This window comes from Canis lupus, chromosome 12, assembly GCF_048164855.1.
Source record: "Canis lupus baileyi chromosome 12, mCanLup2.hap1, whole genome shotgun sequence".
Classification (NCBI taxonomy): domain Eukaryota; kingdom Metazoa; phylum Chordata; class Mammalia; order Carnivora; family Canidae; genus Canis; species Canis lupus.
Window position 1 is genome coordinate 39,416,588 of NC_132849.1, and position 13,138 is coordinate 39,429,725.

At 41.0% G+C, this 13,138-nt stretch overlaps 1 protein-coding gene across 1 annotated transcript in view; it reads right to left on the reverse strand.

Moving 5' to 3' along the window:
• YIPF4 (Yip1 domain family member 4) overlaps positions 1–9,335 on the reverse strand; it is a 34,149-nt gene extending 24,814 nt beyond the window's left edge. The window contains exon 1 of the mRNA XM_072770613.1: positions 9,064–9,335. Coding sequence (XP_072626714.1) covers positions 9,064–9,142 — 79 coding nt within the window. The 5' untranslated portion in view covers positions 9,143–9,335. The remainder of the gene's footprint in view (positions 1–9,063) is intronic.
• Positions 9,336–13,138: the final 3,803 nt, after the last annotated feature.

A 13,138-nucleotide genomic window follows, 5' to 3' on the forward strand; every position in this document is an offset into this window, starting at 1 on the left:
AGGCTCACTGCAGGGAGACTGATGTGGGGCTCGATCCTGGGACTTCAGGATCACGCCCTGAGCCAAAGACAGACGCCCAACCGCTGAGCCACCCAGGTGTCCCGAAAACAGTTTGTTTTAAATGGTAAACCTTGCTTAACTACCCTTTGTCACCCCAAGAAAGGCTAGCTAAAAAGTCATTTTCAAGTTTCAAACAGGGAAGAAAAGCTCTTCATGCACCCATTATATACCACATATCATACTTCATTAGCCTATTGTAAGGAAGATATTAGTGATAATATCTAAACGAATGTAACTTTTTAAAAAAATAAACTCTATACTCAGCACAGAGCCCAACACAAGCCTTGAAATCACGACTCTGAGATCAAGATCTGAGTTGAGATCAAGAGTTCGTCACTTACTGAGCCACACAGGTGCCCCTACATGAATATAATTTTTAAAAAATCAAGTACAAAATTTTTATTTAAAAAACTAACAATTCCTTTGTCTACACTACTAACTTGTATTCGAGATAATATCCTTTCTGGGGAGGGGGAAATTCACACAAAGAGTAGGCTAAATGTTTGGCCACCTTGGGATGCCTGTGTGGCTCAGCAGTTGGGCATCTGCCTTTGAGCAAATCCCGGGATTGAGTCCCACATCGGGCTCCCTGCATGGAGCCTGCTTCTCCCTCTGCCTGTGTCTCTGCCTCTCTCTCTCTCTCTCTCTCTCTCTGTATCGCTCATGAATAAATAAATAAAATCTTTAAAAAAAAATGTTTGGCCACCTTAACAGAAAATTATCACTTACTCAAAAGAATACTGATAATAATTATTGGATTATTATATCTACAATTTACTGATTACATTAATGTACTATGAGCTCTAGACACTATGATTTCTATATAGGAGTGTCTTAGTCTGTTCAGGCTGCTATAACAAAAGACCATGGACTGGGTGCCTTATAAATAATAGAAATTTATTTCTCACATTTCTAGAGGCTGGAGTGTAAGATCAGGATGCCAGCAGGGTCAGATAAGGGCCCTCTTCTGGCTTACAGACTTTTCCTCGAATCCTAACAGACAAGTAGCAGATAGGAAGCTCTGTACAGTCTTTTTTATGAAAACATTATTCCCATTTATGAGAGCTCCACTCTTGTAACCTAACTACCTCCCCAAAGCTCCCCACCTCCTAACACCATCACACTGGGCATTAGGATTTCAATATAATGAATTGTGGGGGGATAACCAAACATTCAGACCATAACAGGGTTAAGAAGACTGAAGAAGGCTTTTTCTTTTTTTTTTTTTTTTTTTTGAGCAAAAAGCAATATACTGAGCCCAGTCTGCTTCTATAGACTTATACAATCAATTGTCAGTTTAACATTTCCTTTTAACTATGTCAAAAGCACCTAAAATTCAATATTCCAAAACTGAATTCTTGGTACCTAAAGTCTTCCTCCAGTGAATGGTACCATTATCCACTCAGCATTATAAACTGGAAGCTTGATTATCTTTGACAGTTTCCTTCATTCACATGCTCCCTGCTCCATCCAACCCACCTAAATTGTCACTTTCACCTCTAAATATTTTTGAACTTGGGGCACCTGGGTGGCTCAGTGGTTGAGCATTTGCCTTTGGTTCAGTTTGTGATCCCAGGGTCTTAAGATCAAGTCTGCAATGGGCTCCCCGTGGGAAGCCTGCTTCTCCCTCTGCCTGTGTTTCTGCTTCTGTGTGTTTCTCATGCATAAATAAATAAAATCTTAAAAAAAAAATGCTTTTGAACTTGTCCACTTTTCTCCATTTCTACTCCCAGCACAAGCTAGAGCAAACTACATCTCCTGCCTGCATGACTATAATAGTGTACCAACTGCTTTCTCCCTAGTTATTCTTGTCTCCTTTCAATCCATTCTCTGAATTGTAGCCAGAAAAATCTTTCTTTTTTTTTTTTAATTTTTTTATTTTTTTTAATTTTTATTTATTTATGATAGTCACAGAGAGAGAGAGAGAGAGAGAGAGAGAGAGAGAGGCAGAGACATAGGCAGAGGGAGAAGCAGGCTCCGTGCACCGGGAGCCCGATGTGGGACTCGATCCCGGGTCTCCAGGATCGCGCCCTGGGCCAAAGGCAGGCGCCAAACCGCTGCGCCACCCAGGGATCCCCAGAAAAATCTTTCTAAAATGCAATTCCTTCACTCTCCTGTTTTATTTATTTATTTTTTTCACTCTCCTGTTTTAAATCCTTCAGTGGCCTTCTAGCCATACTAAGCCTCTCAGGTTCTTTAAATGAACCAGGATCCCTTTTACCTGGTATGAACACCAGGCTATTTTCTCCAACTTCAGATAATTAAGTGCCATCCATTCTCAGTCGTCATATGTACTTGCTTAAGGAAATTTTTCTTGATCTCCCAGACTAGATTAGATTCCTTTCATAGTCTGCTGGACTTTTCCTTCAAAGCATTTATCACTGTTTATAATAATATTATTTGTGTGATTATTTGGTTAATATTTTTAAGTTCTATGATGGCATGAACTAAGTGTTTTTGCTGTAGTTTTATCTTGAACATATTTCCCCACTACTTATAACAGTGCCTGGCCCATAATAGGCGACCAACAAATGTGTACTGGTGGAATTAATTAATGAATGGAAGGGCAAATAGCTCCATATGGCTTAAATAAATAAGTTACATTAAAGGCTTTTTCTTTTTTTAAGGCTTTTTAATAGAGCAAATATACAAAATTAGATTTGTATTTTGGAAACATAATCTTAGCTGCACGATGGAAGGCTGATTTAAGAGGGGAGAGATCGGAAAAGGGAGTATGCTCAGGAGGCTACATTATAAATGAGAAACAAAGACTAAAACCAAGGTAGTATCAGTAGAGAAAGAATAGACTTACTATATAGTTATTCTGGAGGTAGTATGAAATACTTTGATGACCAACTAAATATGAGAAAATGAGAAAGAGACTGAAGTCAAGTTTCTAGCCCTTGGCAAGAAGAACTAAGTTACAAACATTGCCATTTTTACTTTAGTACCTAGTTTTCAATATTGATTAATTAATCTAACAATTAATATTTATGAATTACTTAGCTTATTTCTTTGATGCCCTTAGAGGACTATGAAGAAGTGAGACACTTCGAGGAGTTTAAAATCTAATTTATAGTACTGTATATCCCAACAATGGAACGTTATTAGGAATACAGGCTGCACCATGGATGAAATATGAAAACCTATGTTGAGTAAAAGACATCTGACACAAAAAGTCACATACTACTTCACTTACATGAAATGTCCAGAAAAGGCAAATCTATAGGGACAGAAAGTAAATTATTGGTTGCAAGGGGCTGGGAGACAATGAAGAATCACTAAAAATAGGTATGCGGTTGCTTTTTTTGGAGTGATGAGATGTTCTAGGGTTAGACAGTGGTGGTGGTTGCACAACTTTGTGAATAAACTAAAAACTGATTGTATGCTTTCAATGGGTGAAGTTTATGGCACATAAATTATATCTCAATTAAAAATCTAACTGAGGTAACATGTAACATAAAACCCTATTAATACTGTAAAACACACTCTTCTGTAGGTCAACGGCAATGCAAATTGCCAAGTGATCATAGGTGCCAGGGGAATAAGTAGGCCTAAGCTACCAGAGAGGTGGACAGAAAGGCTTTGTGGAAACAGAACCTGAATTTGGCCATGAGGGATGGCCAGATAAGCAGTGAAAGAATGAGAAGAGAAATCATTCCAAAGAAAAGAAATGGCAAGAACAAAGGCATAGAAGCTGAAGGCTTCCCAAGGGAAAGAGTTCATCCCCAAAAGCTATAGAAGACAGGGTGGGGACAAATTTTTAAGAGCATAAATATCAAGCAAAAAACAAACTTGTCTTTATAGGTAAGTGTTTCTTTATGCATGTTCTGTGGAATCTGGATCCTATGACATGCCCTTCACAAAAGGCTTCTGATATTCACTAAATTTGGGAAATCCTACATACTACATACAACCCCCACTTGGTGTTTCAGAACTAATATTGGCATATTAAAGGCTCTGGAAATCCTGCATTAAGGAAATAAGTTTAACATTACTTGTCATGTGTCAAATTATGTTGTCATAGAACCTTTCGCTGCTGGGAAACACTGCTGAAGATACTTCTGCTGAGGAAAGGAAGCAATTGAAGTGCCAACAGAGCGGTGGGATTGCTGGATGCTGAGGAAACAGGAAATAACAGTTTAGCTGTGAAAATAAGGAAAAAGGGAAGTAGATCTAATTTACAATCCTGTAAATTAGGAGGACACCTGTGACTGATAGTAGAGATGGAAAAAACAGGAGAAATCCAAATTGCTAGAGAGAAAAACAGTGAAGAGAAAGGTTCCAAAAAGGCAGGAAGATATGGGCATAAAAGCACTAGTAGAGGCTTATTCTAGGAAAGGAGGAAAAGAAACTTTTCCTGTAAGATTTGCAGGAGAGGGCATCCCTGGGTGGCTCAGCGGTTTAGCGCCGCCTTCAGCCCAGGGAGTGACCCTGGAGTCCTGGATCGAGTCCCACATCAGGTTCCTTACATGGAGCCTGCTTCTCCCTCTGCCTGTGTCTCTGCCTCTCTCTGTGTGTGTGTCTCTCATGAATAAAAATAAAAAAAAAGATTTGCAGGAGAGATGAATGTTTCAATATACATACAAAGATATTCAGTAGTAGAAAAATAAGAAGATGGGAAAATGGCTATCAGGTGGCTTAGATCATCTTTCTTGCTTAGTTGTCTCTGCTCATTACCTTTCCAACTACTTGCTGAATTTCTGTTGAATTAGTATTGGCTTCAGTGCTAGGAGCACAACACCTTTATCTTAATCAAAAAGTATCATGTAATCATTCATTCATTCATCACTGAGTTCCTGCTAGTGCTGGGCTCTGTGCTAGGCAGTGTAAATGAGTAAAGCACAGCTTCTAACCCTGAGTAGCTCATGGTCTAAATAAGCATTGTTCTAGATCTGTGAAGATTTAATATAAGACACAGGGACAGACAGCCTCCACCAAGGAGGCTGCACAGTTCTTAAGTAAATGCTCTTCCCCCCTTTCAACTGGAAGAACTCCCACTTATTCTTCACAATATACCTCCTCTGTCCCTGAAGACTTCCTTCATCCTTCCTGCAGTTAATCACTTCCTCCTGTGAACCATACTTTTTATGTCATTTATTATGTACAATGAAATTTATCTCTCTTATTAGACCATCTCTTGGTGTCAGGGACTTCTTCATTTGCAGACCCTTGCACATGGAGATACTTAGTTCATCCTACAGATAAAGAACATTATCTATCCTTCAAAATTTGGCAAAATATTATCTCCATTAAACTGCCCCTTATCTTACAGTTAGAAAATATTTCCTCCTCTTCTAATTGTTCATAACATTCTAAATCAGTACTTCTCAAGCCTTAACATGCATATAAGTCACAGGGGGATCTTGTTAAAATGCAAATTATGATTAAGGCAGTATCTGTATTACTAAGTGCCAAGACATAAACTAGGCAAAGTGTTTATTTATCAGATACAAATAAAGTCAAAGGATCCTGAATACTTCTATACTACACTTTACATATACATAATGGTATAATTACATTCTTACATTTACATACATGCATTTTATCACTGTTTCTGCATACAGTTTTACACCATTGACTTGAATGTTCAGGTTGGATTTCACTATTTATTTATTTATTTATTTATACATGTATTGGCTTATTCACACATAGCTCATGTTCATTTAACTTAAACATGGAACTTGCTTTAATATATATTATCTTAAATACCCCACGATATTATGCGTGCTTTTTATTCATTTCTAAATTTTTTAAAGATGAAAGCACGTGACCTCAAGAGCATGTGCAAGTAGGGGGAGAGGGCAGATGCGGGGGAGAGAATCTCAAGCAGACTCCATGCTGAGCGCAGAGCCCTAAGATCTCAGAACCCTAAGATCACAACCCGAGCCAAAAATCAAGAGTCGGACACTTAATCCTACTGAGCCACTCAGGCACCTCATTTAAAAATTTTTAAAAATAAGTAATCTCTACACCCAACACAGGGCTCAAACTTACAACCCCAAGATCAAGAGTTGCATGCTCTATGGACTAAGCCAGCCAGGTGCCCCTCCTTTTCATTTTATAGGTGACAAAATGGAAGCTTACAGAAGTTATGTAACCTGCCTGATACCACATAGCTACTATAAGTCAAGACGTTAACTGAAGTCTATTGGCCCTAAATCCAGTAACTTTTTAGTTATACCATCCAAAAGAAGCTGTTTTATAGTCCCAAGCATCAATGTCATATGAGATAAAAGCAGAAATCATTTATTCCTTCAACAATTATTTTGTGATGTTTATGTTCAGGTTCTGTGGTAACTGCTGTGGTATAAAAAAGATCAGGGAAGTCTCTGTTTCTGAAAGATAGTTAAGCAGGTTTTCACCAAAGAAACCAAAGAAGGAACATTACAGTTCAGTCTTCAGTCTCAACTCGGGGTAAGGAGAAAGGCAGTCTAAGCACGAGGACCAGGATATGCATAGGTGTGGAGACAAAACACCAAGGAACATTTTAGAATAAAGGATATATATGTGCAAAGAGTACAGAAAGGTATCATTAAGAGACCTGGATGGAATCCAGAAGGAAAATATACACTGAAAACACTCATGGTTAGAGTAAAAGTAGAAAAAGGGAGAAGAAAGAATTTACATGACATGCTTAGGAACCAGAGAAAGACAGAATTGCAGTCAAATTTTCAAGTTAGAGAAAAATACAAAAAAAAAAGTGTGGGGCCAGTTAATAGTGAAAACTGAGCAGCAGCATCATTGTTAACATGTGGCAAGCTCTTAACTCTGCCAGATATAGTACTAAGTACTCTGCATTTGCAAAATATCTGAGCACTTACAGATTAATTCCCATTTTGTATAAGAGAAAACTGAAGCTGAGAGGCTAAGGAACTCGGCAACAGCACATAGATAGTAACTGGCAAAGCCAGGATGCAAACCCAGGACTCTTTAACACTATAGATACACTCTTCAATTTACAAAAATGTAAGAAGCATCATAATTTCATGGAAAGAATTCTGATTAGCTCTTAATTCAGATCCTTCACATGGAGGTTACTGAACTTCTCTAAGCCTTATTTTCGTCGTAAAATACAAGACAGCTGATGCTCAACAGAATTCTTATAAGACCAAACAAGTCATCTGCTTAAAATACTCTGTAAATTGAAACTGTACAATGTTATACACCTGACAGTATTATTATATCTATCTTTGTCTGTACCTCTTCAAATATATAGGGAGTCCACATATCCTTAAAAGCTAAATGGAGAAGTTCAAATAAACCTTATATTCCTTAGGTTAGGTTTACTTATTCCGGGTTTCTTAGTATATAGAGTCAATGGGTAAGCTTGTTGTATCACTCTGTTTGTTTTTTTTTAAGGTGTATTTAAGAAAGGTTATTCTGGGGCTTGGGGGTGGGTAGGTTGTGGGTAAGAAACATACACACATAAATACATAAGTTTGAACAATGATAGACAATTTTTCTTTAAGGTCTAGTAAGTTAAAGTTGATATTCCTCCCGAAACACTATGCTATCAAATTTAGATTAAACAAACGGAAATATTTTGGGTTGCTATATTTCACCAAATACTCATATTAACTTTAAAATAGGGCGGCCCAGGTGGCTCAGCGCCTGCCTTCAGCCCAGGGGTGATCCTGGAGACCCGGGGATGGAGTCCCACGTCGGGCTCCCTACATGGAGCCTGCTTCTCCCTCTGCCTGTGTCTCTGTCTCTCATTAACAAATAAATCTAAAAATAATAATAAAAATAAAATAAATGTATCAGGGGTGCCTGGGTGGCTCAGTCGGTCAACCCATCTGCCTTCAGCTCAGCTCATGAGGCCACAGTCCCGGGATGGAGCCCCACGTGCGCTCACAGCTCATTGGAGATTCTGCTTCTCTATTCCTCTCTCTCTCTCTCTCTCAAATAAAATCTTTTTTAAAAATTTAGAAAAAAGCAAAATAAATAAATGTATCGGCTATCTTCTCCATGATAAATATAAATTTAATTTTCCATTTTAATTTATAACCAAAACTATAATACTATTCAAGTTTAAGTTAACATACAGTGTCATATTGGTTTTTTAAACAACGCCACTCAGAAATCAAAACAAGGAAAGCAAAACAAGCTATACTAACTGATGCACTCTGAAACCAGATTTCTGAGCAAACGCTAGGTTCTTCTCTAGACCGAAATTTCTACAGCTTTATCATGATTTATATCTTCCTTGTCGGGCAGTAAGCCTGGTGTACACAGTCTAAGAGTAAAATCTGAAACTGACTGGCAGAGAAAGATTCGGGTTACCAAGAGCCTGGTAACGAGCAGAGAAAAGGAGGAAAACAAACTTTTCCTGGGATGTAGAACGACCTCTCCCGCACAACTGGTTCCTCGCGACAGTACAAGGAACTACGCAGAAGCCCTTGAGAACAATCCAACTGTATTACAAGAAGTTTCAGACATACTTCAAGCCCACTTCTCTCAATATTGAGGTCAAACGCTGTATGTAAAATAGGAAGAAAAGTGGGACGCAGACAGGAGGTCAGTGTCCATCAAAAACCAACCAACCCACCCAGCAACTCCCCGAGGGAAGTCTGTACTCTAATTGCAGCGTAGGGTTGTCCGTGGATAGATAAGAGGGACACAGCTGCCCTACTCGGTTTTCATTCTCTGACACCTATTCCCCGGCCAATTAAACCGCCCCTTTTTGGAATAACAGCAAGTCAGGGCAGAAATGAAATCGTACGGTTGCGTGGGCCCATCTGAGGTGCGGGGAAGAGCCGGAGGCCAAATGAGTCATTTGGGACCCCCCCTCCCGTCCCCCCCCCCGCCCCCGGCCCCGCCCCCCGGCCCCGCTCAGGCCGCTCCGACCGCCCGGCAGGCGCGGAGGGCTGCAGTCCCCACCCGGCCGCAACCGCCTCGGCCCGAGGAAGGGCCCGCCGCGTCGGACCCCGCGTCCCCCGGAGGGCTGGGGGGTGGGGAGGGGGCGGGGCGGGGGTCCGGCCCCCAGGGGCGCAGCCTCACCTTCCGCGTCGGCCGAGGAGACAAAGGTGAAGTCCCCGTTCGAGGGGGAATACGCCGGGGGCGGGCCCGGCGGCTGCATCTCGCGGCCCCTGTGCGGCTGGGCCCAGGCCCCAAGGCGGCCGCGGCACCGGCCCGCACGCGCACCCTACCGTGAGGCCCGCGAGCCGGGAGGAGCGGGCTGGGAGCGAGGCCGGAGACGAGCCGCTCCGGGGCCTGCCCCGCCGAAGTCCCTCAGGCTGCGACCGCCCTGGGCACCACGACGCCGGCGCCCTGACAGGACCATAACAATGACAGCGGCCCTCCGATTGGCTCTTTGTAATGTGCTCTCCCATTGGCTCCTGGAGAAAGGTTCTGATTGGGTCTCCCCTTGTTGATTCCGGAAGTTGACGCAAGGACCGGAAGTTCGCTTCTAATTCGTGGGATCTCCGGCTTCCCCTGCCTTCTTCGCTGCTGTTGTTTACGTCTCTTCTCTCGCGGCTTTTCTTTACTCGTTTCTTCCGTCTTGTTAACGGGATGGGCTAAAGAATAGTGGAACTAGGAACGTTCCTAGAGGTCAGACCCGGTCTAGGTACCGAAGTCGTGTTGCTTTTAGTCATTAGTTGATTGTAATAGGCTTTCAGTTAATTAATATATCGTCTCTGAGAGTCACGTGTGGATGGAAAGGGACTGGGTTGGATGGTAATAAAAAAACAGATATTGTAAATTGTATCAATTGTTGTAAAATTGCCACCCAGAGACTGGGGCTGTAGGCTAGCCACATTTCTGTATGAGGGAGACAACGGAGGCCAGAAAAGGTAAGGAAGGAACAGAATTGGGATAGTATTCAGATCTCCTGACTTCTAGTCCAGTGCTCTTTTCATTACAAGGCCCCGTCTATTGATAAACTTATCCAAGTTTACACACCTACCCACATTTTTAAATGTTTAAGTAAATATGCTTAAATGTAATACCCAAGCTATGTAACTGTGGCTTCCAGTTTGGAGGGAGAGGTTTTGAGGGTGTCGCATGAGACAGACTTGCAGAGATGCATGATGTACCAGTAGTAGAGCAATGGGAAGGCATGGCCAAGTAAAAGGGAATATTGATTTTTTTTTTATATAGATATAGAAGGTAACAACTCAGTTGGTATTTAAAGGAGGAGTAAAAACTTACAGGCAAAGAGGTGGTGGTGGGGCTAACAGCTTGGGTCATAACATTCCAGAGATCATTCAATGGACTTGGAGAACCGGAAGTCATTTAGTTAACTTGGAGCTTACCTCTCATGGGAGAGAATGGCTACAGATGAGATTGCATGAATAGGTAAAGAAGAGATCAGAGATCATGAATCTTGCGTGCTATTCAAAGGATTAGCTTTTTTTTTCTGGAAGTGTTGGAGGAACCATTAAAGGAATTAGAACAAAGGAATGACATATCAGTTAACCCTGTTAGAATTATTACTTTAAAATATCCACAGTAGTGGGTATTTTCACTTTGGGAGCAGAGACTTGTATGACACTTCCAGAGAAATAGAAGTCTTGGACTAGGGTTGCAGAACTGGAGATGGGAAAAGAGGAAACATATATGAGATATATTAAGTTTAACAATCCACAGGACTGGGGTGCCTGGTTGGTTAAACGTCTGCTTTCTGCTCAGGTCATGATCTCAGGGTCTTGGAATTGAGCCCCACGTAGGGCTCCCTGCTCATTGGAGAGTCTGCTTCTCCCTTTCCCTTTACCCCTCCCCCCACTCATGCTCTCTCTTACTCTCAAATAAATAAATACCTTTAAAAAAAAGAATCCACAGGATTTAGTGATCAATGGAAAGAGATTGGGAGTAAGGAAGAGGAAAGAGTCTGCTGTGACTTCATGTTTGTTGTTTAGGTGGTTGGAAGTGTTATTTGTCAAGTGAGGAAACAGAAGAGGACCTGGTGTGGGGTGAGGGGAAAGTTTTGAACACCATTAGTTTAAGAACATGCAGATGGAGCTGTCTAGTTATTCTTTGGTAATAAGGACCCAGTGCACAGAGTTCTGAACTGGAGATAAAGCACTATAATCATCAGTGTATGGTTGGTAATTGCATTTATGAGTACAGATGAGATTCCCCAGGAAGAATGTGGTGAGTGAAAGGAGTGCCAAGAATGGTACTCTCCGGAACACCACCATTTAAAGGCAGTCGAGGAAGGGTTGGCATGCAAAAGAGGTGAGATGACTTGCAATTTAATATAGGATGGTCAGAAGAATGAAACTGGATCATTTTTTTATAATGTACACAAAGACAAACTAAAGATGAATGGAAGACCTAAATGTGAGACAGGAATTTATCAAAATCCTAGAGAAGGACTCGGCAACATCTTTGACCTCAGTCACAGCAACTTCTTGCCAGACATGTGTCCAAGGGCAATGGAAACAAAAGCAAAAATGTAGTATTGGAACTTCATCCAGATTAAAAGCTGCACAGCAAGGGAAACAGTAAACAAAACTAAAAGGCAACTTAGGGAATGAGAGAAGATATTTGCAAATGACAGATAAAGGGCTAGTATCCTAGATCTATAAAGAACTTACCAACTCAGCACCCAAAAAACAACACAGTCAAGAAATGGGAAGAAAACATGAACGGACAATTCTCCAAAGAAAACATACAAATGGCCACCAGCTACAGGAAAAAAATGCTCAACATCACTTGGCATCAGGGAAATACAAATCAAAACCACAATGAGGGACGCCTGGGTGGCTCAGCGGTTGAGCTACCACCTTTGCCTCAGGGCGTGATCCTATAGTCGCAGGATCGAGTGCCACATCGAGCTTCCTGCATGGAGCCTGCTTCTCCCTCTGCCTGTGTCTCTGCCTCTCTGTGTGTGTTTCTCATGAATAAATAAATAAAATATTTTTTAAAAACCACAATGAGATACTACCTTACAACAGTCAGAATGCTGAAAATTACTAAGACAGGAAACAACAAATGTTGGCAAGGATGTGGAGAAAGGGAAACCCTCTTACACTGTTAGTGAGAATGCAATCTGGTACAGCCACTCTGGAAAATGGTATGGATATTCTTCAAGAAGTTAAAGATAGAACTACCCTATGACTCAGCAATTGCTCTACTAAGTATCTACCCCAAAGATACAAACGTATCTGCCCCAAAGATACAAACCGAAGGGTCACCTCCACCCCAATGTTCATAGCACCAATGTCCACGATAGCCAAACTGTGGAAAGAGCAGAGATGTCCATCGACAGATGAATGGATAGAAAAGATGTAATATGGATATGGATATATAATGGAATATTAGCCATTGGAAAAGATGAATACATACCATGTACACCAATATGGATGGACCTGGAGGGTATTATGATAAGTGAAACAAGTCAGTCAGAGAAAGACCATTATCATATGGTTTCCACTCATATGTGAAATTTAAGAAAGCACAGAGAATCTTTGGGGAAGGAAGGGAAAACTGAATGGAAAAGAATCAAAGAGGGAGACAAACCATGAGACTAAACTCTGGAAACAAACTGAGGGTTGCTAGAGGGGAGGTGGATGAGGGAATGGGTAATTGGGTGATGAGCATTAAGGAGGGCATATGATGTGATAAGCAGTGGGTGTTATACACAATAACAATAAATTCAATAATAAATTGTTGAACACTATATTATTGTTCAATAATAAATTGTGGAACACTGTATCTGAAACTAATGTGCTATATGTTGCCTAATTGAATTTAAATTTTAAAAAATTGGATGGGATGCCTGGGTGGCTCAGCGGTTGGGCGCCTGCCTTCTGCTCAGGTCATGATCCTGGGATTCCCGATCGAGTCCCGCATAGGGCTCCCTGCGAGGAGCCTGCTTCTCCCTCTGCCTATGTCTCCCCTTCTCTGTCTCAGTCTGTGTCTCTCATGAATAAATAAATAAATAAATAAATAAATCTTTATTTAAAAATAAATAAAAATAAAAACTGGATGGTCAGAATATGCAAAATTGAGAAAGAGACAGTTGGACAAAGATTTCAGGGATGTGATCATTTGTACTGGATCCATTCAGTTAAGTTGGAACTATGATTCCTGAATTCATATTCCTATATGTCTTCAGGTTAGAGTTTCT